This window comes from Oxyura jamaicensis, chromosome 10, assembly GCF_011077185.1.
Source record: "Oxyura jamaicensis isolate SHBP4307 breed ruddy duck chromosome 10, BPBGC_Ojam_1.0, whole genome shotgun sequence".
NCBI classification, from domain to species: Eukaryota; Metazoa; Chordata; class Aves; order Anseriformes; family Anatidae; genus Oxyura; species Oxyura jamaicensis.
In genome coordinates this window covers 21405797-21431407 of record NC_048902.1, presented here as the reverse complement: position 1 = coordinate 21431407, position 25611 = coordinate 21405797, and the positions used below count along the sequence as shown (strand labels likewise).

Here is a 25611-nt window from a genome sequence, read left to right as displayed (position 1 = left end):
TTTGTGACCCCACCGCTGTCCCCGTGGAGCTGAGCACTGGGGGGCTGCCTTTCCTCGGTGCCTGGGCTAGTGGTGCAGCGGCTCGGTGTGAAAATGCCACGAGTGCGATCATTTCTCTCTCTCTCCTTCTTTCTCATTTCTTCTCCTTGGTCTCTGTCACTCCTGCAGTTGGTGGTTGCCTTGGCAACGTATGTCTCCTTGCACTTTTTCCTCCTTTTTCCTTTGTAATCTATAAATTCTTGCACCTCCACTTTTTTTTAATCTCGGCTGTACTCCAGAGGATCTGCAGAGAAGCCCTCTGGATTGAAAGGCCTGGAAATGCAGTCAGTGCCAGGCTGGAGGACCTTGGACCCAAGCAGGAGAGAATTTTTACAGCTGGCAGAGGAGGACCTTCGTTTCCCAGCCTGTGAAGCTGCGCTGCTCCGTCTGAGCACGGCAGGCAGCAGCCTCGGTGCTCCCGGCAAGGGCCCGGGTCCCTCGGGCTGGGTTGTCCCAGCCGGGGCTGTGCTGTGTGCCCCAAAAGTGGGGAGTACCCGGGTCCTCCTGGGGCTGGGCACCCGGCAGGTCCCTGCCACGCGGTTTCCGTATGTGGGCATCCCGGTGCGAGGGGCCCAATGCTGGAACTTGGAGGCAGGCTGAGCACCTTGCACAGAGCAGCTTTCCACGGGTTCTTTGAGCCTGCTGACTCCAGCAGTTAATAGGCAGGCGTAGGAGGAGCTGAATGGCAATTCAATTTGTAGCGATTATTTGCCAATTAAGATTAGCACAGGAAAATGTCTGGGATGGGTGGAAAAAGCTGCTTGGCCTGAGGGAAGGGGCTGGAAGACAGAGGGCGAAGCTGGGGCGCAGGCGGGGCCGTGCCCACCTGGGGGGGACACAGGAGGTGTCGGGTCAGAAGCCACCGATCCCAGGGAGTCATACGGGGACGGTGCCAGCAGCCACGGCCCACGGGAATCGCTGCTGTGGGGCCCTGGGGGCCGTGATGGGGAGGCGAGGAGGTGGCAGAGCCAGTGGTGGGTGAGTGAGGGTGCTGAGGGCCTCCGGGGGTTTTGGTGAGCCTCTGTGGGGCGTTACCTGCCCCGCTCTGCCTCCCGGCTGGGTGCTGAGACCCTGATTCCTGCCGGGTGCGTGCCAGCCCTGGAGCTCAGGGGTGGCTGTTGGAGTGTTTTCTCGTGTTTGCTTTGCAGTTTGATGGGGAAAGGGAGATGCAGGCAGTAGTTCCCACCCGACACTCTTTTTTTTATTTATTTTTTTTATTTAATTTTATTAAACTAAGTTTTATAAATATTCATGGAAATGAAATCAATGCAAAAATATTCCATTCTCTCATTTTGGCAGCTTAATTTTAGAAACTCATTTTCTCTTGAGCTCTCTACTGAGAAGTCATTACAATGCTTTTTGGATTGCGTCTCGCTCCTACCCCTGCAAGGATCCTCAGATGTAATAGTGCATGAAACAACAACAGCAAAATGTCAGCGCCTCGTCCTCAGGGCTGGCAGGGAGGGCTCCGGGACAGAGGCTGAACATTGCAGTGCTCAGGAAAACGCTTCCTAGCAAGCATTTATAGCGGGCTGCGATGGCTCTCCCCGGGGACACGGCCCGGCGGCAGCAGCGGCACCAAGCAGCCTGCACTGCCTGGGGTCCGTGGCCCCCAGGGGCTGCAGTCCCCACGCACCAGGAGCTGGGTGAGCACGGGGGCCGGGTCCCTGCTGCTGCGTGGGTCGTGCCCGGCTGCGTGAAGCTCTGGTGGTGCCTTCCCCCCCGCCCCTCTGACTTTCCCACACCGCAGACGGTGACGGCGGCACTGCACGCGCCCTGCTTGGAGCGCAGCACCTGCGTTTGATCCGCCCCCGATGTCACCCTGCTCGCATCCTCTGCAAAAAGGTGACCAAGGTCAGGAGCTGGCACCCACATTGCATCTGCCTGCGTCCTCTGCCCAATTCCCATTCCGAGCATTTTTTTGTGCTCCAGGTGGGTTAGGTAAATAGTGCCTGCGCTGCGCTGGCGCTCCTGCCTGGTGCATGCAGCGCTGAGACCGGCACGGCAAACAGACTTTCATCTAAAAATCATCTCGATTTAAGCTTGTTTATATAGAAAGTAATTTTATGTTGACCTCATATAAATTCTGCACGATGAAACATTCATTTTCGTTCCTGTTTGAACAAGGGAACCTGGCAGCAGCCAGGAGGGACAGGGCTGAAGCCTTGTTTTATTAGCGGTGTGGTGCTGCAGGAGGGCACGCAACAGGCACCCACGTGCTCGTGTCTCAAGTTTGTGACTTGTTGAGCTGGGGCCTCTGCACCTCCCCAGCCACCAGAGGAGATCAATCACGTCTGCGCCTGGGTTGCGGGCGTCTCGCAAGCCGGAGTTAATTATTTTGGTGGTTCTGAGGTCCTTACACAAGAGAGGTGTCAGCAGGAATTTCTCCTCCCTGCTCCTGCGAGCAGACTGTGCTGATGCTGCTCGCCTCACCGGCTGCGAGTGGGGCCCCGGCGGCTCTGCTGAGCCCTGCGTGTGTGCTGCCATCGCGCCTCAGAGTCAGCTTCGGGTGGGAAGCAGCAGGGACTCCGCAGGAACGCGATAAAATAGCAATTTTTTCACTTAGCTGGGGTGATGCAGCAGGGAGTTTTGTTAAAATGAGTTATGTGCTGAAAATACACGGTGTGAGATTCATAGCTCGTCCTTTGCTTGCCTGAGAGCCACCCCTAAACTGATCCAGTGGACAAGCACAGGCTGAGCACGGAAAATAACGGCGTGGTTTGAGGTGCCTGTGCCACGTCCAACGCACGTTGCGTCCTCTGCCATGCGGTGACGTGCCACAGCTCCCAGCAGGTGAGGAGAGGTGCTCGGGTGGAGGAGGGAGATGATTTGAGTTTGCATTACACAGAATGCCTGTCGGAAGAGAAGTGATCTGTATTTAACAACAGCGGTGCTGTAATAACCTGCAATTACCTCCGAGCACAGCCTGTGGGGGTGGCTCTTTGCTGGCAGAGGCTCGGGGGAGGCTGGCGCTTCCCTTCCCTTCCCTTCACTGCTGACAGCGCGGTGGTGGCCTGGGGTGCTCAGGGGGGGTCCTTGGGGGGTGCCCTCCCTCGCCCAGCTGCTGCTTGCAGGGGGAGGGGGCACAAAGGCACGGGCACAGAGCTGTTTGCAGAGCAGCCCGACCCCATGCCAGCCACGTCACCGGTCCCCAAGGAAGCAGCTCCCCACGGCCCAGGCTGAGGCCGGTGCCCCGTCCTGGCACATGCAGCGGTGAGGGGCTGCTCTGCTGCTGCCACCACGTCTGGTCCCCTGGCTCTGAGCCTCTCACCCGGAGCCGCAGCGTCCCGGCTCCCACGGCTGCCTGCCGACGTGCCGCCACGTCGGAAAGTGCGAGAGCTTAGCGTGATTATCTGTCCCTCCTCCTCTGCCTGCGCAGCGCTGGGAAAATGCTGCAACGCCTCTCTGGCGAGAAAGCGAATTATGCAGGCTGGCTTTGCTTTGAAAAGCTTGTGATGTGTAAGCAGAGGAGGAAGACGAGGGTATCTGTGCGCTTCCAGGCTGGCTTTGGGCCAGCCACGCAAGGGAAGACGCTTCTGCATGCCTCAGCACGGCGCCGTGCCGCGGAGCTGGCGATGCGGGGCGGGTGTGGGCTGTGTGGGGGAGCTGCGGGGGCACGGCTGTCCCCCCAGGCAGGCAGTGCTGTGCCAGCAGTGTGTTCTCCAGGAAAAAAATAAACATGTACATCCCGGCCTCACCCCTGCTGTCCTGTGCCACGGCAGCACGCGGCGTTTCTGCTTTCTTCTCTGCAGCTGTTGGCAGCCCCCAGAAAAGCCTCCTGGGCACTTCTGGGCACGGTCTGCTCCTCCGGTACAGGGCTGGAGGGGGGCAGTGATGTGTGGGGTGTGCAGGCAGGGTCCTGCTGCCCCCACCATGACCCACCTGCCAGGGCTGTGGCTGGGTCTGGGAATCACGGTGAGGCTGCAGCTGAGCCCCAGCACCTGATCCTGGCACTGGGGGGGTGTCGGTGGGGGGCTCAGAGATGTTTCCTTCCCCCTCCTCTGTGCCCACTTCTGCCCCGCTGCCCTCACCGCAGGCTGGGCGCGCTGCCTGTCCCCAGGGACCCCCACTGCCAGGCCAACGGGGGACCCGAGCTGCCGTGTGGGATGCGTGCGCTGGCAGCCCCGTTCTGCCCTCCCGCTGCCTGCAGAAGCCTCTGCTTTCTGGTGGGAGCTCTGCAGCCTGGCTCCCTGGGCCTGGCGGTTGCCTCTTGTGTGCTGGCAGGGAGGTGGTGGCAGGCCAGACCCAGCTTGGTGCGTGTCCCCTCGCGCTGCGCCTGCCTGGGGCGCGCGGCCGCAGGTGCTTTTCCGTGGCTGTCTGAAGGGCTGCGGTGGTTTTAATATCTGTGCCGAGTGAAATTTCCTGATTCAGCTTTCATGTCCCTTGGGACACTTATGAAATATCCGGATTCTGTTTTTTTCTGAAGAAGTGGAATTTCCTATTTATGGATTTAATCTAAGGGCTACGTGCTCGGGGAGGGACGGGGCTCTGCCCGGCTTCGCCTCCGTTGGGCACCTACAGCCCGGCGGCCCCGTGGCTCGGCTGCCCCATACCAGCGCTGGAGCCGGGGCTGCTGCGGGGAATTCGGCTGCATCAGTAGTTTTCCAGCTCACGCTAAGCCCGCTTTTCATGGCTTAATCACACCGCCTGCCATGAGTGAAGGTTAAATGCACGCCGACAGTCCGCTGGCGGGCCCAGCTGGGGAGGGATCAGGCGAGGTCCCGTCCCAGGGCTGAACCCCTCGCGCAGACGCCGGCTGTGAGAGCTGCGCTCTGCCGCCCTGCTGCGCTGTCCCCGTGCCAGCGGCCACTGCCACGGGGGAACTGCTGCCACGGCTGGCCTGGGGCACCCACGGGCTGCATGTGGGGGCTCTGGTGGGGGCTGCTGGCGGCTGGGCGCTGAGCCCGGCAGACATTCAAGCAGCAATACCAAGGGGCAAATCGTGGTCCTCCAAGGCATGGAAGTACCAAGCGTAAAGCCAGAGAGATGTTTTGCAGAGGAGCTGGGCTCCACTCCTCCTGCTCCCCGCTGAGCTGGGGGGATGTCCTGGGCCCCCTGGTGCTTCTTGCTCACTGGTGCCAGCCTGCTTGAGCTGTCTGCCCCCCACATACCTGGCCGCTGTTCTTCAGAGCCCTGCTGCTCTGAGGGCCCAGCCCTTCCCCTTTTAGCCCATGCTCAGCAGTCTGAGTCAGCAGGGCATTTGCACAGCAAGGATTTTGTCTCCTGACTCAGGCTGGCAGCAACAGAGCCTGCTGCAAATATTGACATTTCCCTCTCTGCTCCCAGAGGCCACTGGAGTCTCACCTGCACAGCCGGTGCTGGCGATGCCCCGTCCCCCCGTGGTGGGGGCTCCCTGTGTGGGGCGATCGGTGAGCGTGGGGCCTGGCCGCGAGCTGCCTCGTCCCCACCGGTCCTGGCCCCGGTACCCGGGAGGATTTGGGCTGCCCTCCGTCCCAGGGCAGCAGGGAGCTGCGGGTAGGAAACCTGCAGCAGATCCCTGGTGCTTGGACCAGCCGCCTGTGAGCCCGGGGGGCTGAGCGTCCTGGCACCGTCCGGCCCATGGCAGCACACGTGGGGCCAGGGCTGGCGGCACAGCACCGGCACAGGATGGGGCTCGTGGTGCTGCCGGCTGCGCCCTACGAGCAGGAACGGGCCCCAACCCCAGGCGCTGGGAAGGAGCCGGAGCAGCTGGTACAGCACCCCGGCACCAGGAGACCCGTTTTTGCTAATCAGGGAGACCTATTTCTGCTAGGTCGTGAGATCTGTGTTTGCCAAGCTGGTGCCAAGCAGATGGGTCGGAGCCTATTCTGCTCTCAGAAAACAGCAGGATGGCCAAACAGGACGCGGGGCGCGCTCCCTGAGCCCCCACCCGCAAGGTTTCCTCCCCGGGGCCGGGCTGGGGGTCTCCCCGGGGCGGGGGGGTGCTGACCCCCGGGGTGCCAGGCTCGGTGAGTGGCAGCGGGCTGCGTCCTGCCGGGGTGCGGGCACTGGGGTGTGCGGCGGCGGGAGGCTGGCTGCAGGCACACCTTTGCATTAAACAAATATCCCCGTTACCTAATGCTTTAGTTCTGCTTTCCTAGCTGGCTGGTTTTGTTCTCATGACTCACTGGGATGTTTGCCTTTCTGTTACCGTCATTCCTTTCATCAGCTGCAGGCAGAGCCGCGTCGCCACCGCTCACCTTTAAAATCATGTGCACATTTGAAATAGCTTTTAATGTAAACAATTCCAAACAGAAATAAAACAGGCATTTCACACTTATGCAAGTCTTACTTCTTACTTTTGTAATCGCTCTTTATACTGATTCCAAAGAATCTCACTGGCAAGCAAACTTCACCGACACACGAACAAACTGCAATTTGCTAAATCAGCGATTCGTGACCCCTCGTACAAAAAGTATCTCCAGACCTCTTTAAAAAAAAACACATTTCCCTGCAGGGCACCTGTTGTCGATGCTGGAAGATAAAAAGCGGGGAGCAATACAACCTGCTGGCTCTCAGTACAAACCAAATGTTTCTTTAACCGCCGAGTTTGCTTTGCCGTCGGTTCCACTTCAAGCCAACACCCGCGGCAGAGGCGGCTCGGCACGCCTGCCGGCGCATCCCAGCTGCTGCCGTGTGGGGCTGGTGCTGGGCGAGGTGGCTCGTGTCACTCGCATACCCTTATCAGTTCTCCGTCCAACAGTTACAGTGGAGAAGCTGGGCTGGAAAAGTGATAAGGGGATGAGAATGGCCTCAGAAGACGCTTCCCCCCTAAAAGTTTAGAATGGAAAAGAAAAAAAAAAAAAAAGCTAGGCTGGTAACAAGTGAAATAAATGGTAAGACATCACCGGTTGCCTCTTCTCCCCAGCCCTCGTCTGCATCGTCTTCCCGAGGCTGGCGGTGCGGCAGGGCTGTGCCGGCGGGGCGATGCTGTGTGGGGAGCCCAGCAGCCCGTGGCTCCGCTGCCCCGGCCGTGCCCGCGCCGTGGCTGCTCTGCTCCAGCCGCAGACACTCCCCATTCACAAATTTCATAACCTCCAGTCCCCTCCCTGCGGGTGGGATTGGACGCCCCGCTCCCCCCCCTCGGTGCGCTCCGCGGGGCTGAGCCCGAGCCCCGGCCCGTCGGATTAAGCTGTACAAATTGTGGGGCTGGAGACGGGCGGATTCGTCTGACGCTGCAGAAAGGTGCTGGCAGCCCTGGCCCTGCACCCACGTCCTGCTGCTGCCACCCCCCAAACTGGGGCTGGGGGTGCCCCCGCTTGCAGAGGGCGAGGAACCCCATGGTGGTGCCTGGGAAGGGTCGATTTTTCCCCTGCCCACGCTGGCATGCTGTTGTTCCTGTCTGAGCTGCAGGCCCCGGAGCCAAGCCCTGCTCTGTGGTGCCAGCCCTGTCCCGAGCCCCAGGGCAGCTCCTCCTGTGTGCCGTGTCCCTGCGCTGGTCCCCACTTCCCCCCCCAGGCAGCAGTCAGCCCCTCAGCACGCTCCAGGGCGCTCCCCAGGACGTGCGAGGAGACCCCAGCACGCCCCAGGGCCTGGAGGGTGAGCACTGCGCTCTGGCTGCCTTGGCCACGTTCGCGGGCAGCCCTGGCATGCCCCAAGCACCCCGCTCACAGCAGAGGCTGGAGCCGAGGAATCCGATCACCACTCCCCGGCTCGGGCCTGTGCTGGCTTGACAGCGAGCTGCCGGGCGGTGCGTGCAGGGATTGGCGAGCTCGCGGGCACGGTCCTGCACCGCGCGCGTTAGGTGATGCTTGGGCTGCGCCGGCAAAGCGAGCCCCAGGAACTGCTCGGGGGCCGCTGGGGGGTCAGTGCTCGGCTCTTTGCCGAGTGCTCCTTGTGTCCGCAGGGTGCCCGACAAGGGGGGGACACTGTCCTGGCGTCAGGCTCTGAGAACCAGCGGTGTTTAGCAGTGGTGGAGAACCGGTGAGGGTGGCCCAGCAGAGAGCGAGGCCACAGCTGGTGCTGGGCTTGGTAAAAACACAGCACGGTGTTTTTTGTCTGAGCTGAGGCTGGAGCAACACCCGTCCAGCCCCAAAGGCCTCAGCGCTGCTCTCTGGAGCCGGGCTCTCCCCCCGCGAGGTGCAGAGCTGCAGGTGCAGGAGCCCTGACGCTGTGACCCGCTGCGCTGTGCAGCACCTCGGGGCTTTGGGCTGGGGAGGTGGCGGGGTGGCTCGGGGTGGCAGCAGCACACAGGGCGGGCACACGGCGAGGTGCTTTGCAGCGGTGGCCCCGGTGCAGTCATGCAGCTGCCACCTCGTCCTGCGTGCCAGCTCCGGCCTGCTGTGAGCAGAGCCGGCTGTCCTCACCTCCACTGCTGACACCGGACCCGGGCATGGCCCAGGGCTCTGGGAACTGGGAGAACTGCATAAATCCATCAGCTGCGGCTGCTGATCCGTCCTCGTGGAAGGACCGGCGTGGTCCTGCTAAGGACTCCTGCATGGGGGGCCCTGGGGACCGAACCTTGTCCCAGGGAAAGCTCCACAGGCACCAGAAAACCTGCCCTGTCCCGTGCCGGTGACAAGGTCTGCAGCTAGAACGGTCCCGGCCCCTCAGGCACAGTCAGGGGAAGGCAAGGGAGGGAAAGGAAGGGAAGGAAGTGAAGGGGTCTCATGTCAGGGTAAAGTGGACATTTTACCCCTCCCCTGGTGGCCTGGCACCTCAGGTTAACGAGGGATGCTCGTTAGCAAGGGTCTAATCCTGTACAGCACAGTCCAGGGTTAACGGCAGCCTGGCGGAGCACATCTGGTTGTTTGCAGTTTTAATGCAAGCTGAATTTTAAAGCAGAGAGCAGGAAATCTCGCAGATAAGGGTGGAGTCAATGCAGCAGCCACAACACTGATACCCCATGCCCCCTCTGTGTGTGAGAGAGAATTTTTAGGTGCAAACAGCCTTTTTTCCAACACCCAAAACTTTCACCCCGTTCCCTTGCTGGAGCCGTGTGAGTTCTGGCACTCCCTTGCAGCGCGGCTCGCCAAGTCTCCGCGACAGCTAACGCAGGGCAGCTGCGGCTCTGATTCACTGTTTGCTCCATCCAGGCTTATTCACCCCCGTAACGCCTAGGTGGGGCCGCACCTTGTGGCCCCCCTTTCTCTCTGTGTGCCTCGGCAGCCGTGCCGTGCTGTGCCGTGCCGTGCCGTCCGTCCTGGCTCCTGCTGAGGAACGCCGCCTGCTGAAGCGCCCGGTGCTTCGTTAAGCCCTGCTCCATCTGCAGCTTGCCCCAGGCTGCCGGGGTCCGCTGCAGCAGCGCCCAGCTCAGTAAACACGGCACATCCAGCTGACTCAGTAGCCTGCCACGGCTTTATAACCTCTGCGTTTCAAGCACAGGTTGGGAACATTTCCACCGACTGGAGCTGCCAAATGCCAGCTGGGGCCCGGTGCCGCGCGGTGCCCGCTGGTGCCCCTCACTGCGCTGGGAGCACGGTGCCGCGGGGCGCTGGGCAGGCGGCAGGGACCTTGGCTGGGGCTGCGGTACCGGGGCCGTGTTCGACCTTGGATTCGCTGGAAGGGACAAACAGCCTCCTGTGAAACATCTGGGAGGAACGGCAGAGGGACAGCCGACAGATGTTCCCCTGCATTGCAATGAGCTGGTGCCGCGCTGCAGCGCGTGGCCGCTGGAGGCACGGGGGTGGGGGCGCGCTCGCTGCGCACCCCAGCTCTGGCTGAGCACGTGCCCGCACGATGCCCGTGCCCTGCCTGCTGACACACGAGGCCTGTGGTTCGTAGGAAGGCTGAGGAGCTCGGCACACAGCTGTTTCGGTGGAGGATGGGAAGGGGGGAGCAGGAAAGCTGGACCAGGTTAAACTGGGTCAGAAGCTCTGCAGGTGTGCCAGTGTGAGGGCTTCTGAGAGCACCGACTGCTGGGCTGGCGGCCCCAGCTCACAGCAGCTCTGGGAAATCTCCGGGAGATATTGGGCAGATGGGTCTGTCCCCATGCCAGCCCTTCCCCCAAAATGTCCGAGCCTGGCTGTGGGCTCAGGTCCGTGTGCGGCCACGTCTCTGCTTTGGGGCTGCAGAAAACCACCGGTGGGCTTTTTCCTCCTAGCTGCGAGGGGTTTCACGAGGTTTTGCAAATCGCCTTGTGGGCTGCTTTCCCTGCTAGCAGGAGGCTCACGCCCTGCTCCAGTGGTGCCTGAGCCCTGCAGCACTGCTGGCCGCCAGGACCCCGACGTCCCCTGCGCCGCTGCCAGGGAGCGGTGGGAAAGCTCCGCGGGCTCAGACAGACAAAGGCTGCGTGACCGGCGCTGCCGGCCAGAGCCGGGCCTTTCATGTCTGTGAGCGGCCAGTGGGCAAGGACAAAAAGAAAGAGCAGCCCTGGGTCCCGTGTTGGTTTTGGTGATTATTTCGTTGAGTGGCTTCAAGGGACGTGAACATTTGTTTGAGTAAACAGGGCGCTGTCCCAAAACGAGCTTCTCTGCAGAAGCTGCTCATTCATAACGCCGAGGTGATCACGGTGGTTTGATGCCCCAAGTACAGGGGCACAAAGTGCCCCCCAGCTTTGAGCAGCACCAGGGAGGTGGCCCCGATGTGTCCCCAGCTGCTGTGGGGCCACGGTGCTGGAGCTGCAGGGGCTGGGGCTGAGCTCCTGGGCAAGGTCCTGGGTGCACGGCAGGCTCCCACCACGGCCGCTCCACTTTGCTGATTTATTTGTTTTACTGGCCTCCTTCCCCACATACTTCTGTTATTAAAGTAGCTCTTAGAGGGAAGAAGAGTGAGCTTTCTCCTGCTCCCGTCTGGAGAGGGGAGACAAAATCCCCCTGGGACGGGGAGGAAATTGCAAATACCTCCCAGTGCCTCCAGAGCCCAGCTGTGCCCCTTCAGCCGGGTGCTCTGGGCTCCCTGGGGGTGCCTCGCATGGGCAGCTCTGGCACTTGCACGTGCAGGGGATCCCAGCCCCTGTGCAAGGACCAGCTCCCAGGAGAGCAGAGGCACAGATGGGCGTCCAGCCGGAACCCTGTGAAGCTGAGCTCACATGGGGGCCCTTGCCCTGTGCCCCCCATCCCCAGCAGCAGCCCCCCGTCCTGCCTGCGGTGCCAAGGGGAGGAGGACGGGCTCTGCCGGTGGCTGCTGTGGCCCTGCTGGAGGGGTGTGTGGGGCGCATCAGGCAGGGGGCAGCTGGCCGGGGGGCAGTGGGGCATGGCCTGGGCTCTGCCAGGGCTTTGGTACACGTCAGCCCCTGTCCCGCCCCGTGCAGGGCTCAGGGCTCGGCTGTGCGCAGCGAGCATGGAGGCCCCGGAGCTGTGGGGCAGTGCAGTGATGCTGGGAGCCCAACAGCTCCGTGCTGCGAGGTTCCTCCGGCCCCACGGCTGTGCCATCCTCCACCCCGAGTGGGGCTGGTGGCAGAAGGCGGGGAGCCGTGGAGCTCCGCGAGGCGCTGGGGCTGGGGGTGGGGGGCTGCAGTGGCTGCACCGACGGCTGCATTGATGGATGCATCAATGGATGCACTGATGGATGCACTGATGGCTGCATTGATGGATGCACCGACGGCTGCATTGATGGATGCACTGACGGCTGCATTGATGGATGCACTGACGGCTGCACCAGCAGCCCGTGGCCGCTGGATGTCACCTGCAGCAGCGGCTGTGGCCGGCTCCATGTGCAGCAGGATGGGGTGCAACCCTCGGCTCTGCCCTGGGGGGCACCGGCCGCAGCCCCTGCGGGATGTTGGTGGGTTTGACAGGGCTCACACCTGGCAACCTCCTTGTGCTGCCTCCACGGCTCCGTGCCCACCGCCCCCGGCGGGGGACACCCGGGGGTCTCGGTGTGGCACCGCCACGGGTGCTGGCAGCCCAGGTAAGCCACTCCAAGGCGATCACGGCCGGGATCCCAGCACTTGCTGCCAGCAGGGTGTGTGCTGGTTGCTCACCAGGAAAGTTGCAGCGGTATTTAAACACGCTGCTGTGGGCCCTGCCAGCCCCAGCCCCTGCATCCCGCAGCGCACAGCACAGCTCCTGCCAGGCCACACATGTCCCGGCCACGTGGATGGCGAGGAGCAGGGGCAGTCGGGCTGCTCCAGCAGAGAGCTCCTTTGTGCCGCCAGGGCAGGGATGCTGAGGGAGCAGAAGGACTCTGTGCACAAGGAGCTGCTCATCAGGGCCCGCCTGCATGCAGCCCTGGCACACGGGGGCCTGGGGGCCCCTCTGCTGCACCCCCCTCCAGAGGGTACGGGCACAGTGAGCCAGGCTGGGCTAGCGGGGGGGGCTCCAAAATCTGGAGCCCAGACCCCAGCGCTGCAGCCCTGCCCCATGCCCACCCCAGGACGTGGTGCTCAGAGGGCTGCAAACAGCCGAGCCACAGACGGGGCGAGAAAGGGCTGGAGCCCGGGGCTGGAGCCCGGGTGTGCACAGCGTCTCCTGGGCTGCACAGCATCGCCAGGGCTCGCCGTGCCTCCTGCAGCTGGATGAGCTGGGACAAGGCTGGGTCTTGCCTCTGGGGCAGGAGGGTGCTGGGGCCTTGAGGGTGGATGCAAATGTTCCAGTGATTCTCCTTAAAAAAAAAAAAAAAAAATAGCCCAAGAAAACAGGGTTCCTGGCCCAGGCCCCTGCTCGGTCCCTGTGCGGGTGTCCCAGCTCCCTGGGTGCTCTTTTCAGCGTGCAAACCACCTGGAGGAATTCCCCGGCGTGGCCGATGGCCATGGGGCAGCACGCAGGCAGGGCTGGCACGCACCGCGCCTGCTGCCAGGGGGCTGCCGCCCGCCCCGCCGAGGCACCGCTGCGCCCCCAGAACTCCTGCGTGGGACCCAGGCCCTGCAGGTGCTCCCCTGGGTCTGCTGCTGCTCCCCCCGGAATGTGCAGGGAGTCGCAATACCGTTGTGCAGGGAAGAAAAAAAAAGGAAAAAATAAAAATAAAAATCAGGCAAAAGACAAGAATTGTTCAGTTCCTACCAGTCCACAAAGCCTGCTCTGCTGTGCCGCTCCCAGGCTGCTGCCTGCTTCCAGCTGCTCCTGACACCTCCACATTCGCCTTCCCGAGGTTTGGCTCTGTGTGCTGCTCCCAGATCATTGTTTCCTCTCTGCTCCTGTTGACACGTTCCCGTTCGATTTGCCATTCTGGATCCCTGATCCCGTTCCGGCAGCACTCTGAGCAGGGGATTGCGGCACCGCGGGCGCTGCGCTGGGAGGGCTCGGGAAGCCTTCCCGGGAGTTCGCTTTGAGGTGCTTCAGGAGTGCTGTTTTCATGAGAGGTTGGTAAGAACTACAAAATTACTACATCTGTAATGACATGACTGCAAGTACAATGTACTTCCATTTGGCATTTTTTTCCCCTAGAGAGCAAATTATTCATTATTAAGTTTCATTTTCACATCCACATTGTTCTGCTGTTGTGGGATACATCCTTTTAATATTTGAGATTAGTAATTGAAAGGGCTGTATGCAAAATTGTTTTCAGTGTAGCTTCTGCACGGAGGCACTTTTGTAAAGCACCCAGAATCAGAGGCTGGGTGATGAGCGCAGCTCACGGCCCCGCTGCTGCTGAAGGGCCGGATCCCCTGGGGAGCTGAGTGTCCCCCCTGCCCGGCAGCAGTGGAAGAGGAGGGTGCAGAGTCACACCTGATTTTGCACTTTGCTTTCTAAGAAGTTGTTTCCCCAGAGCACTCAGCTCACACAGGAGCAGGGCTGTCCCCAGGCCTGCCGCCCAGCAGCCTCGTCCGTCCGAGCCCCCAGCACCGTGCCACGGAGCCGGGAGGTGCTGGGGCACCGCGTGCACGGCACCGCGCTAATGCTCACTGAATGCCTGTCGGGAAGGGAGCTGCTGCAGCCCCACACCTGCAGCCCCTCTGCCCATCACTCTTCCCTCCCGTGTCCCTCTGCTGCCCACAAGGCACCCTCTGGTCGGTGCAGGGCAGGGGAGCTGCCGGTAGCGCATACCCCCCTATCCACCCATCGCCAGCCGTGCGGCACAGGAGACGTGCTGGTCCCATGTTGCCACCTGGGGGAAACCTTCCTGGGGGCTGCAGCTTCGTTCTGTAACTCCTAAACCTCGCCTGAAGCAGTGAAAATTGCGGGCAGTTGTGCAGGGCCCAGGCAGACCTCAGCTGCGCTGCTCATTTCCTCTGTGCAGGAGCACGATTCAGCCCGACGCGCCCCAGCGTGGGTCTGACGGGGATGGCCCCTGCTGTGCCCTGGTGCTCCTGGAGGTCACCCACACCCGTGGGTGCAGTGGCAGCAGCACCCAGGGAGAGGACCTGCTGCGGGTGCCAGGCAGATGCTGCCAAGGCTGTCCCAGCCTCCGAGTGTGCTCCTGGGGCTGCCCGGGGCTGGCAGAGACCCCTCCTGCAGCCAGACGAGCTGCACCCCGCCTGTGCTGGCCCTGCTGCGGGCACTGAGCTCCCCAGGGGCCCAGCAGTGCCTTGCACACAGCCCCCCTCGCTGTCAGCCCCCTCCCTGGAGCAGAGAATTGCATGTCCCGACAGTGGATGCAAACCCCACTGCTTCTCCTTGGCTTTTACGAGTGACTGGGTTGCCGAAGCCACTTCTGCCCCTCTCAGCATCAGCTCCCTTATTGCCCTCTCCTGCAGCAGGCAGCAAACCACCCCCTTCCCCTGCAGATCCAGCCTGTTCCCATCAAGCCCGCACTCTGCAGGCGTGCACCTGCGTAGGCATCTGTTTGGGAATTAGCCCCCTAAAAGCAATTCAACATAAATAAGCAGGAACAAAGCTGTGCTTCTGAAAGGTTTCCAGTACGACCAAGGAAAATGCTGATTAAACGCAGCTGGGGATTTTCTGCGGCGTGGCGTGAGCCCGAGGTTTTGGTGAGCTGGCAGCCCCGGTGCAGGACCCCCGCCCCTGCCAAGCAGCCGAGCCCCTTGCAAGGGCTCTTTACAGAGAAACCCACAAAAAATAGGTTTTCCAGTGTTATGTAGATCCCTGCTCTTGGTGCAAAGGAGCAGTGCAGGAGCCTGCACATCAGCTGCATTCAACCTTGGGGAGCGTGCGCGAGACAGAAAACGGAGCTGGGCTGGCCCCGCGCTGCCAGGGAGCGCACTAAGCACGCGGCAAGATGCAGGAGGAGCCAGAGCCAAGTGCTGCAGCGGAAAGTGCCAGGGATTTGGGAAAACATGTTTTTTCCATCACCTCCTACTCAGCTGTTTTAGGAGGAGAGCGCGGAGCTGCAGCTCGCTGCTTCCTCCCGCTAATGACAGCGAGCAGGAGAGGAGGGCTGCCCTCCGTCAGCACGGGGAGGGGGTGAGGGGAAACATTCCGCTTCCCTTGTTATCTAGAGAGCAGTGGCTGCAGAGATGTCAGTTCCTGCAAAGTTCAGAAAAAAATAATGAAATAATTGGCCTTGTGCTCTTGGAACACCTCCCTGCTCAGCCTTGTTTGTGATTTCTTACAGGCAGCCAGCACTGTCATCGTTCACAGCCCTCCTCCCCGGCTGAAAGCGTCGGGGCATCCTTTTTGTCTCCGAGTTTTCCAGAGGAATGAAAATTGAATAAAAGATCAAAGTTCAGTGAACAAGAGAGCAGAATATTTCTGGAAAGCCCGCAAGCAGTGATTGCTTCCAGCCCGGCGCGCATCGCGGTGCTGGTGCAGCTGTGCGGCGCGGGCAGCGGGAGGGGAGATGTCAGCCTGCCCCCTGCGGGACCCGGGGCCCTACCCTGACCGGCACGGCGCTCAGCGGGGAAGGTCTGCGTCATGTAACGGAGGAATCATCGCTGCCCCTGGGTGATCTTTTAGAAAACAAGATGCGATGAGCGAGCTGGGAATCACAGTGCAGCAGACGGAAAGTTTTCCACCAGGCATGAGCGCCCGGCCCCGGGTCCCCTTGCCCCCAGAGATGGCTCTGGTGGCTGTGCTGGCTGAGGATGCCTGTAAGGGGCTGCGGGGGTGGCTCCTGCACCCAAATGGCCCGGTGGCACCCAGGGATGTGTCCCCAGCACCAGGGCTGCACCTGGGTCTTGCCTCAGCAGCTGCAGAGCCAGGGTGCCCGTGTGCCCGCGTGCCCTAGGCAGCCGCGATTTGGTTTAAAATAGCTCTCTCAGAGACACTTCTCCAGGCCTGAGCTGCTTCCCCAGAGACCACCGAGCCTGAAATTGCTGTGAGAACCGGGCAAAATCCAGCTCCTTAAAAGCACAGCTACTTCCCAGCAGATGCTGGGGAGCCGAGGGTGTCGCGGGGGTGGCTGTGGCATGCTCAGGACCCCTCGCCGGTGCGGGCAGGGACCCACGCTGGGAGCGCCGCAGCCAGGAAGGGGCACGGGGGTGAAACCAGGGCTGTGCGAGCTCCAGCACGTGGGTGGCTGCTTCACAACCAGCGTTCCCCGGCCATCCCCGAGGCGTTGATTTGGAAATTCCCTTGCCCTGTAGCAGCAGCACAGCAGTAGCTGCTCTCTCCTCCCGTGTCCCAAGCGCATCTCCCCTGCGGTCCGCAGCTCGGTTGGCAGGCAGCACATTTTTTGCAGCGAGCACGCTGGGTCAGGGCTGCTTCTCAGCATGTTAGACAATAATTTATTTTACATGGGAGATAGTGGGCCGTTCGTTTTTGTCTCTTTACAAGAGAGCTCATCCTATTTATAACAAGGATAGGAAATGCATAAGATGTTCTACGGATCTATTTCTTTGGAGAATGAGACAAGAAAGCGTTCCCTGTGCTTTCCTTATTACAAACTGTTGTAGAGCGGGGGATAACATTTTATGGGGCAGAGGAACATCTTTGCAATAGATCACAATTATGAGAGCCCAGCGCCATCTTGTTGTCCCTCCGGTGACTTAGCATTTCGGGGATATACTTCTTCCTTGCCTCACGTGTCATTTTGACTTAATTTACTAGTCAGGAGCATTCCTGCCACCCTCTGCCCTGCAGGGTAAACACGGCTGATCTCGCAGGCTGCACGCGGGACCGCTGCCCACCGCCAGCTCCGTGTGTGATTTCCCACGGCCGGCTCTGCCTGCCTTCGGGCTGCAGGAGCAGCGGATAAACCTCGCGTGGCACGGCTCCTGGATGGAGCAAAAGCACTGCGAGCTGACGGGGGGGCATTGAGCAGCTCTTGTAAGGGCCACGCTCGGGCTGCCGAGGCTGCTGCTCCTGTTGCAGCGGTGCAGCCCAGCCGGGGACGCCACGGTGCCCCGTGCCCACCCACAGCACCCCGTGCCCACCCGTGGCGCCCCGTGCCCACCCACGGCACGGCTGCAGCCCGGAGGCAGCCGGTGGCGGAGCCACGGCACACGCTCCTCTGCAGCTACGGTGGGGGACCGGCTCCTCCTCTTCCCGCGTCCCCATTTATTTTTGGCTCCCAAGTTGTCATAAATGATTTGAGCTCAACAGTTTTTAAATTTTGAGCTCCAAACAGCTATTTAAAGCTTTGACAGGATGCAAGAGTGTATTAAAAGCTTATTTTTAGGCCCATTCTTAGCGTGAGAGGCTCGCTCAGAGGCAGCTCAGCCCCCCTGCTTCCTGCTGGCTGCGCGAGACGGACCCGGGGATGCGACCCGGAGCCACAGGGGCTGGGGCCCACCCGGCTCACAGCCCTGCGACCCCACCTCACCTTCACCTCCCCTCCGTGCCCCCACACCCTGCAGCCCCACACCGCGGGGGAAGGGCCGGGCACTGCCCGCAGGAGCCCCCGACAGGAGAGCTGCATGCAGGGAGCTGCGCAGGTGGGGAGCGAGCTGCACGTGCCAGCGGTGCTGCTGCACAAGATGCAGGCGACGTCTGGGAAACCACCTTGGTTCTGCTCTGGCAACACACTGAAATGCTTTTTTTGGGGGGGAAAACCCAAAGTTTGAGCACGGCCGAGGTGGGCACCCTGCGGCCCCGCACTGTGACCTGCCGCCCCGCGGCTCCCCGGCTGTCCGCACCGCAGCGCCCACGGCTCGGGGGGTGGCTGCTGCAAAGCAAAGTGGATTTATTTCAAAGAGGTTTGGGATCTGCCAGTTTTCAAAGTTCTTGTGATTAATACAGAAATTAATTAGCATGTTGCAGATTTAAAAAATTCTGTTAATTAGAGGGTGATGTTGCTAAGTATCCCAACGCTTCGGAATGGGAGCTTTCTGAGCACACTTCTGCTCTCCACATATTTTTCAATTAAAACCTCTTCTGCATATATTTACCTCCCGATGTCCAGGAGTTCTGTTGGCCTCAAATATTTAATTCCCTGCAGTGGGCGACTATAGTTCTGATCTGGGATATTTTTCGGCCCGCGCTTAATTAGTCATAATTCAGAGGTTTTCATAAGTCACATACTGCACATGCTTAAGTGATAATGAGGTATTTCCATGCTGAATCACCAACTAATGATTTACAACGATGATTTTGTTATTAAATCTGCAACCCCTGGCTCCAGAGAGCAGCGTTTGGGAGTAGCCTGTTTGCTAATACATGGAGACAGCGGAATGCAAGCAGAAAATATTATGAACTCGTCATTAGAGCACTGACATATTGATGTGGCACCTGCACCTGCCTGCAGGGTTTTCCAAAAAACTCTTAGGAATGAGGCTGACAGATTGGTTATTTTCAAATTCAGGCTGCTTGTTCAATGCACCGGAGCCAAGCTCAGAAGCAGCCTCTGTAAGGAGCCAGCGCCGGAGAAGCACGGCGCAACCGGGAGGGCCACGACGGGCACACGGCTCCTGCCCGCCCCAGCCCCGCGGTGCCCCCGTCCCACTGCCCCCACTGGGGCCCTTCTGGGGGCCGGCTCCTGCCCTGCGATGCCACCGGTCCCCTCACGCATTTTTGGCAGCTGCTGTTCCCTTTGTGGTGGGAGGCAGCGACCTGCTCCCCGGACAGGGCGAGCAGGCAGAACGGCTCGTAGGCTTCGGCAAAGCTGATGCCTCGGGGAAAGGAGCTGAGCGCTCCCCACTGCGGCTCTCCCTGAAAAGGTGAGCGAGATGGGATTTCTAAAAAATTCAGTAGGCTGTATCCACGTGTAGCAGCATCGCAGTTTCTGTTTGTGGAAACATCTCCACGGGGAATCGGGGAAGTGATGCATTTAGAGGGTTTCGAGCAAGAAATGGCAAAAATGCTTCCCCATGGGCAAACGCAAAACATGCTGTTAGTGGTTGTGTTTATTCATGAGCACAACTGGCCACAGAACAATTGCGCTTTGCAAGCACCCTGGGAGCAGAGCACAGGGCTTTTCCGCCTGTTTGCCTCCACTTTGCTTGTGCTGAACCTCTCCTCTACCTGGGAGGAAGCACGACCCTTCCCACAAAGCTGGGGGAGATGAAAAGATTTCCTCGGCGTGCTGGGGATGTGCGAGCTGGAGCCAGCTGTAGCAGGAACCCACGCGTGGTCAGGGCCAGGTAACAAGGAGCACACGGCCCCAGCAGCATCCAGGCAGTTCCTCACGCTGTGCAGGGTATTTCTGTACGGCCCCTTTACCTGCTGTACCTCGTCCTGAAAGCTTGGCCCCTTTGGGGTGTTTTGAGCTGATTCCCCAGGTGAAGTCTGCTGACAGGCGGAGTTGGGCTGATTCCCCGTGCTGCCTGTGCCCACCTCCACAGAGCCACGGGCCCAGCACCAGCAGAGCCGCAGGCAGAGGGGTGCCCAGAAACGTGCTGAGGATGCCAGAGGGACGGGGCAGAGCAGGGCCCCCGGCTCCAGCACTCACACCACGCGGGGCCAGCTGGGCAGGCCCCACACATGCTGCTGCCCAGCACTAACGACCCAGAGCCTTCATATATCAGAGGGCACTGGGGTGTTGACCAGTCTGGGGGGCTGCACCATGTTCCTAGAGCTTGAGGAGTCTCCTCTGCAGGCAGCCAAGTACCCCCTGCTTTTTGGGGGGCAGAGGTAAGGTGCTGCGCAGCCCCCCGTGTACGGCAGGGCTGTGAGCTGTGCCTCCCATGAGGGCATGCTGCCTGTAGCATCCAAGCAGTCTGTGATTTGGCTTGGGCTCTGCAAGTTATCCTCCTGATCAGAGCTGTTTTTTGGGGGCCTCCAGTGCTTGGCTGCTTGGGCCCCTCCGCTTCCCACCGCCCCCGAGCCAGCGCTGCACGTCCATGCCTGCCAGGTGAGCCCATGGGTGCTGTTGGTGAAACGCGCAGCTTGGAGGGTGCGAAGAGTTGCCGGTTATTTCCTCTGGGGCATTTTCCTATGGGTTTGTTCCCTGCTCTGGGTACAGGCTGCTCTGTTACTGCCACGTGCCCCTCTGCGCCTGTCCTGCAGGCGAGAGGCTGAGACCTGCTGGGCTGGTGCCAAAGCGCCGGCAGCTCTCCTTTGCCGCTCTGCAGTGAAATGCTCAGCCTTAGCGAGAAGGTGTTGGGAGGAGAAGGAGCTGGTTCTCACTCCTCAGCTCTCACTTGCTTTCCTTGCAGAGCAGTGCTGGATTGAGGCAGGCTTGGAAAGTGGGTCAGGTGCTCATCTCCAGTGCGACCGGCACCGGTGCGCTGCCCTGCTGCCGCACGAAGCAGCCAGCGTAGTGCTGTGCTTCTGGTGCCCTCCCCTCCAAAGTGCCCCGGTGCTCACGCGTGTTCCTGCATGGTGTGACCCAGTCCAGGTGCTCGGCGAGCTGTCCCCAAACCAGGTTGTCGTGGAGGCCAGCCCCAGCTGCGGGTGCGCTGAGCGCAGCCTGTTGCGGATGTGCCCCCCGGACGCAGCCTGGCACTGCAGCATGGATGCAGTGAGCAAGGAAGGGTGAATGGTGCACACAAAAATAGGTGTCAGCGACTAGCAAAACTTTAACGGTGTTAAAATACATCCTGCTGCTCGCATTGCCAGCACACCCCCTCCGAAATCCCCATGGCCGGGATGGTGGCATCACTCCCTGCTGTGTGGGGCTGGCACTGTGTGTGCCTGGGGTGTGCTGGGGGGCCCAGCAGGGTCTGGGAAGGGGCAGGATGGGGCTGGGGCTGCAGGACCTGGGGCAGGACTGGGCTCTGCCTGCAGGGGTTGTTGGCAGTTCCCCCTCTGCTGGGAAGGGCAGCAGCTTTCCCCATGGTCAGCAACTGACCGAGGATGTGCTGGGTGGGTGCAGCCCTTCCTGGGGGCTCTCGTGGGCACGGCCTGGGACAGGGCTGCTCCGTGACAGCTCCTCCGGGGAGCTCTGCCCCAGCCCCCATCTGTGTGTGCATGCCGGTGCCTCCGTTAATTATAACTGCTTAGCCTTTAAGCTGCCGATGGGAGTCAGCTGTACAGCAAAACAAGACAACCTCCCACCATGCAAACAGCCTTGTGCCTCTGCAGAGGGAGCGTGGGCTTCTCTGCGTGTGAGCAGCGCGTGTGGCGGTGCGTGGTGGGGAGGCTCCGGCCCGAGTCCGGCAGCCGCTTCCCAGCCACGTGTGAGCAGGAGCAGCAAACAGGGCAGGAGTGAGGTGCCACCAAAGGCAGATCACAGCTTGAATTCTGAAGAATAAATACCTGGAGGAGGCTGGCTGTGGGCACTGGGGGCGTGCGGGTGCTGCTGGGCACCGCTGGCGGTGCTGGGTCAGCGTGGGCCCCCCCCCGGCTCCGCCGGCTCTGCGGAGGGAGCCAGTGCCCACAGCAACTGTCAGCTGGTGCATGATGCTTGCTCATGAGATGCAGGCAGGAGCTGCAATGTACCAGCCAAAATGTTCCCCAAATAGAGAAGCTATTAATAGCTGGGCGAGGAGTTTGGGGAGAGAGAGGCAAGCCGGCTCTCCGTGGCCAGATCCTGTGCTGGCAGCTCCCTGCTCTGAGCGGAGGCATCCCCCCAGCTGTGCCTCCGAGGCCACCGGTGCCCGGAGGGTGCCTGGCTCCCCGGTCCCAGTGCTGGATCCCGGTGCGCTGAGCAGCTCTGTGCCTGCTACAGTCAGCAGAGCCCTGTGCTGCCTCCCCTGGCTTCATGCTCACTTTCTTCTGCCTTGGGACCACTTTTTGCTGCTGCTGAGACCCAAAGGCTGTCTCAGGGGCTGGCTGTCAGGAGCTGCTCCCTGTGCATCACCTCCTGTCACTGCAGGGAGCACCCTGGGGACACCAGGTTGTGGCCATGGCACGGGGCAGCCTGCGGGTGTTGGGGCTGGCTGCATGGTGGGCAGAGGATGCCCATGTTTAGCAGGCTGGAGAGGGGAGGGTGGGTGGAAGCTGGGGAATTTGTGAGCCCACCATAAGCTGAGTTTCCAAATGTGGTTCCTTAAGCAGTGCCCAGGAAGAGCGGGGCTGCTGCTGCCAAATGCTCCGAGCCTAACACCTGAACGGGGGCACTCGTGCAATACCCGATATGTCCAAGGGATGTCCCGCCACAGAGATGTCCCTCAGGAGGGGAAGCAGTGTTGCGATGTTGACCTGTTCCTAGCCAGCCACCTTAAAGACGCTGCATGAGCTTTGTCCTAGCTGCCTCTGTCACCTCCCAAATGCCTGTTAACAAAGGTTGTTCCTCCCTGCTGAGGTGCCTGGTCAGATCTGGGGGTGCTGTGGCAACCACACAAATACCGTTCTGCCTCTTGTGTGTGTAATGCGCCAGCTATGCTTTCTCCCTCTCCTTCTAAGACCCAGCTTTTTGTGAAATAATGCTGCTGAGCTTCAAAGCAGGAGCGGTGGCCGCCGACCCCTCCGCAGGTACCTGGGGGCTGTGACCAGCCGTCCCCTGCCCGCGGCACAGCGCAGCGCTCTGTGCTGGCTGCAGGGCACGGGGACACCCAGCTCAGGCGCCTGGGAGGAAGAGGTGCTTGGCGTGCTGCAGACAGAGGGCTTTATTGCAGCTGACTGCAGGCTGAGGCAGCAGCTCAGTGTCACTCTGAGCTGCTGCAAATGACCACGACGTCTGTGTTTCCTGGCAGGTAGCTGCGGTAGCTGCTCCCACCAGGTAGCCGGTGGTACAACCCCGAGGGGGCAGCGGGGGCTTCCAGGGGCTGCGTTCCCCTCCTGGGGGACGCCGACCGCCTCGCCACAGCCGTTGTTGCCCTTGGCACCGAGGGCTGGGCTGTCGGCTGGGTTGCGCTGGCACTCTGTGTGCCGCTACAGCAGGGCGTGCGGCAAACATACCAGGAATGCATAATGAGATTAGATTTGACAACCCATCTTCCTGGGAACATCTATGTAATCTGTAATAAAATGAGATCAGCCAGCTGGAATTGCCACTCAGCTCCCGCTAGATCAGGACGCGTTTCCCACGCCGGCCGAGCCTCCCCAGCTCCCCGTGCCGCGCTCCGTGGCTGCCGGCGCCCTGCGTGCCCGTGCAGGGCCCCCTCCGAGACCAGGAGCGGTGGGCTGCTCACGTTCCCTGCTCCATGCAGGCAGCAGAGCTCCTCGGCTGTGAGCTCAGTGCGCTGCGATGTGCCACGAGTGTGTCTGGGGCTACAGGCTGCCTTTATCCTGGTCCATTTGTACCTGCGAAAGCAGGTTGTTGGTGCCCAAAGGCGCGGGGTCGTGCTGGCACCGCGCAAATGTCTTGCTACCCCTGCTGCAAAGACGAGACCTGGAGGTGTTGCGGGGCGGCCCTGCCCGCTGGAGAGCTTTCAGCGCGGTGGGGAGGGAGGTGCAGAGATGGGGCCGCCTGCAGGGTGCCAGCTTTGGGCCAGCTTTTGGCCAGGGCTGCGCTCCCCAGCCACCAGCATCCATCGGGGCTCAACCTGGCGCTGAGGCCTGGGCTTCGTCCCAGCTGATTTGTTCATATTCTGGCTGTAGTCAGTGGGTTTTTATTTTTATTTTTTGAAGATGGGACCGTCTCAGCTGGATAGAAAGCCAACACAGGCTGTAAGGATGTTTTTGTTAGGACAAGTGCCCGGGGATGACCTGGACGCATTCCGTGTTTTTTGCTCTAGATCCTGTTTCCTTGAAGAGCGCTTTCCTATTTTTGTGTTCTGTGGGGTTTTTAGCCAGGTTTCCTAGGGAAAGGAGGCATGCGTAATGGCAGTCCATCTGCCTGTCTCCCTGCGGGGGACAGAAGGCGCTGCAGGGTGCTGTGGGAAGCAGGGCTGGGCACGGGATCGCCGGAGCAGCCGCCAGCCCCTGCAGCCCGAGGAGGGACCCGCGCTGTCCCCGGGGGCCGCGGATGCCACCGTGCCAGAGGCAGAGCTGCCTGCAGCTTGGCAGCACAGCCGTCCATGAAGGGTTAACACATTTCTTTAAGGATATTCCATTTTCTAACTATTCATCCCCCCCCCCTCCCCCCCTCTCCCCCCCCCTGCTGTGTTCAATGAGAAATGCAATGCTTTCTGGAAATCTGCAGTGCTTTGTATTTTGCTGTATCTTTTAAAAACTTTATCAGAAGCCTAAAGGGTACAATTAAATTCCTGCCTGAGCTGCGGCTCCTGCGGCACGGGAAGGTACTGGGTTTACTTCAGATGCTGGTTTATGTCCTACTTGTTGGTGCTAATTTTGTCAGCAGAAACGGCGCCTCCTTGAAGTCCTCAAGGACATGCACGGACCCAGTGATGAGCCAGGTAAAACAAACTGAGCACCGCAGGGAGAGCAGCGGGCAGCACCGCGCCTGTGAGCGCAGGCGGCCCGGGGACACCGCCTTGGAGCTGTGCTGGTGCCTCCTGGTGCTGGCGTTCCTGCTGCCAGGGCTGTGCTGGCCGGCAGCCGCGCTGCGAGCTGGGCTGAGCGGCCGGACCCTGCTGGGGTGCCCCGAGCCCACCAGGCAGAAAAGCCCTGGCACAGCACTGAGGGTACTGCGAGTCCCCATGGCAACTGGGTATGGCGACGACATCGGTGTGTCGAACGGGGAATTAAAACTATAGAGGTGTAGACACAGAATGGTGTCAGTGAATATTTCAGCTTGATGTTGCTGGTCTTGGCGCTTCCGTCACATCCTTGTCACCTGCTGCGAATCCCTGAGCAGGAATTTTGAGCTGGCCTCCCCGCAGGGTCCTGCAGCAGGGCCACCCCGCAGCCCTCCTGTCCCAGGGCAGACAGAAGTGCCCCAAAACTCCCCATTTCTTAGTGTTGGTGCTCCCGTGGCAGTGGAATGGGTCAGCCCTGGTTGTCTCCTCCATGCTGGATGTGGTGCTGGGGGCACAGACAGCTTCAGGTCCCCCCGTGGTGCCACCTGGGCTGGGGACACAGCAGGGCCAGCGGTGTCCCAGCACCCCGAACGGACACGTGCATCGTTTCCACAGCCCCTGCTCTTCCAGCCTCTGTGAGATCTTCGCTCTAGGACTAATTAATTTTTAATAATATGCAGCATGCTTGTTTTCAAAAAAAAAAAAAAAAGTAAATTAATTTGTAAACCATTTGCGCTATTTTATCTGTCACTTAAGCTTCTGGGATTTGCAATTTTAATGCATTACATCAGTTAATCAAAATTCTCTTCCAGCAACAGTTTTAATTAAACCCACTTTCACTCTTTTTTTGCTAATTCAATGCTGTAGCTGAAGGCTGCTAATTAGATCATGATTTTTTTTTGTTTTGTTTTACATTCACCACTTATATTACAAAGCTGCAAAAGGGGAAGGAAGGAGGAGTGCGGGCGGCGGGGGCCAGGGCAGCGCCTCCCGTGGGGCTCAGGGCCGGTTCCTCACCAGGGCTTTTCCCCAGGGCTGAGCCCTGGGCTCATGCCCCGGGGGCCTGGCCCCATGTACGTGAAGACGAGCGGTGCTGCAGAGCATCCCCAGCCTGGGAAGAATGCCAGGGGCTGCAGGGCTGTGGCTGAAGAAAACCTGGGAAAATGGAATCGAAACAAACCCCAAAAGAGCCTCACTTTCTTACAGGTCTAAATGTAAAACCCCTGGTAGTAAGGGCTGGGCAGTGGTGCCTG

At 60.5% G+C, this 25611-nt stretch overlaps 1 protein-coding gene and 1 long non-coding RNA gene across 2 annotated transcripts in view; one reads left to right on the top strand and one right to left on the bottom strand.

Annotated features, from left to right (window-relative positions):
- Positions 1-24850, bottom strand: part of MFAP1 (microfibril associated protein 1) — a 30957-nt gene extending 6107 nt beyond the window's left edge. Inside the window, exons 1-3 of the mRNA XM_035335956.1 lie at positions 24722-24850; positions 23011-23015; positions 8264-8283 (exon numbers count right to left, since the gene is read on the bottom strand). Coding sequence (XP_035191847.1) covers positions 8264-8283; positions 23011-23015; positions 24722-24850 — 154 coding nt within the window. The remainder of the gene's footprint in view (positions 1-8263; positions 8284-23010; positions 23016-24721) is intronic.
- LOC118172302 lies at positions 12675-15470 on the top strand. Its single transcript, XR_004753631.1, has 2 exons — positions 12675-13198; positions 15352-15470. It is a non-coding gene; the product is annotated as an uncharacterized LOC118172302 (long non-coding RNA).
- Positions 24851-25611: the final 761 nt, after the last annotated feature.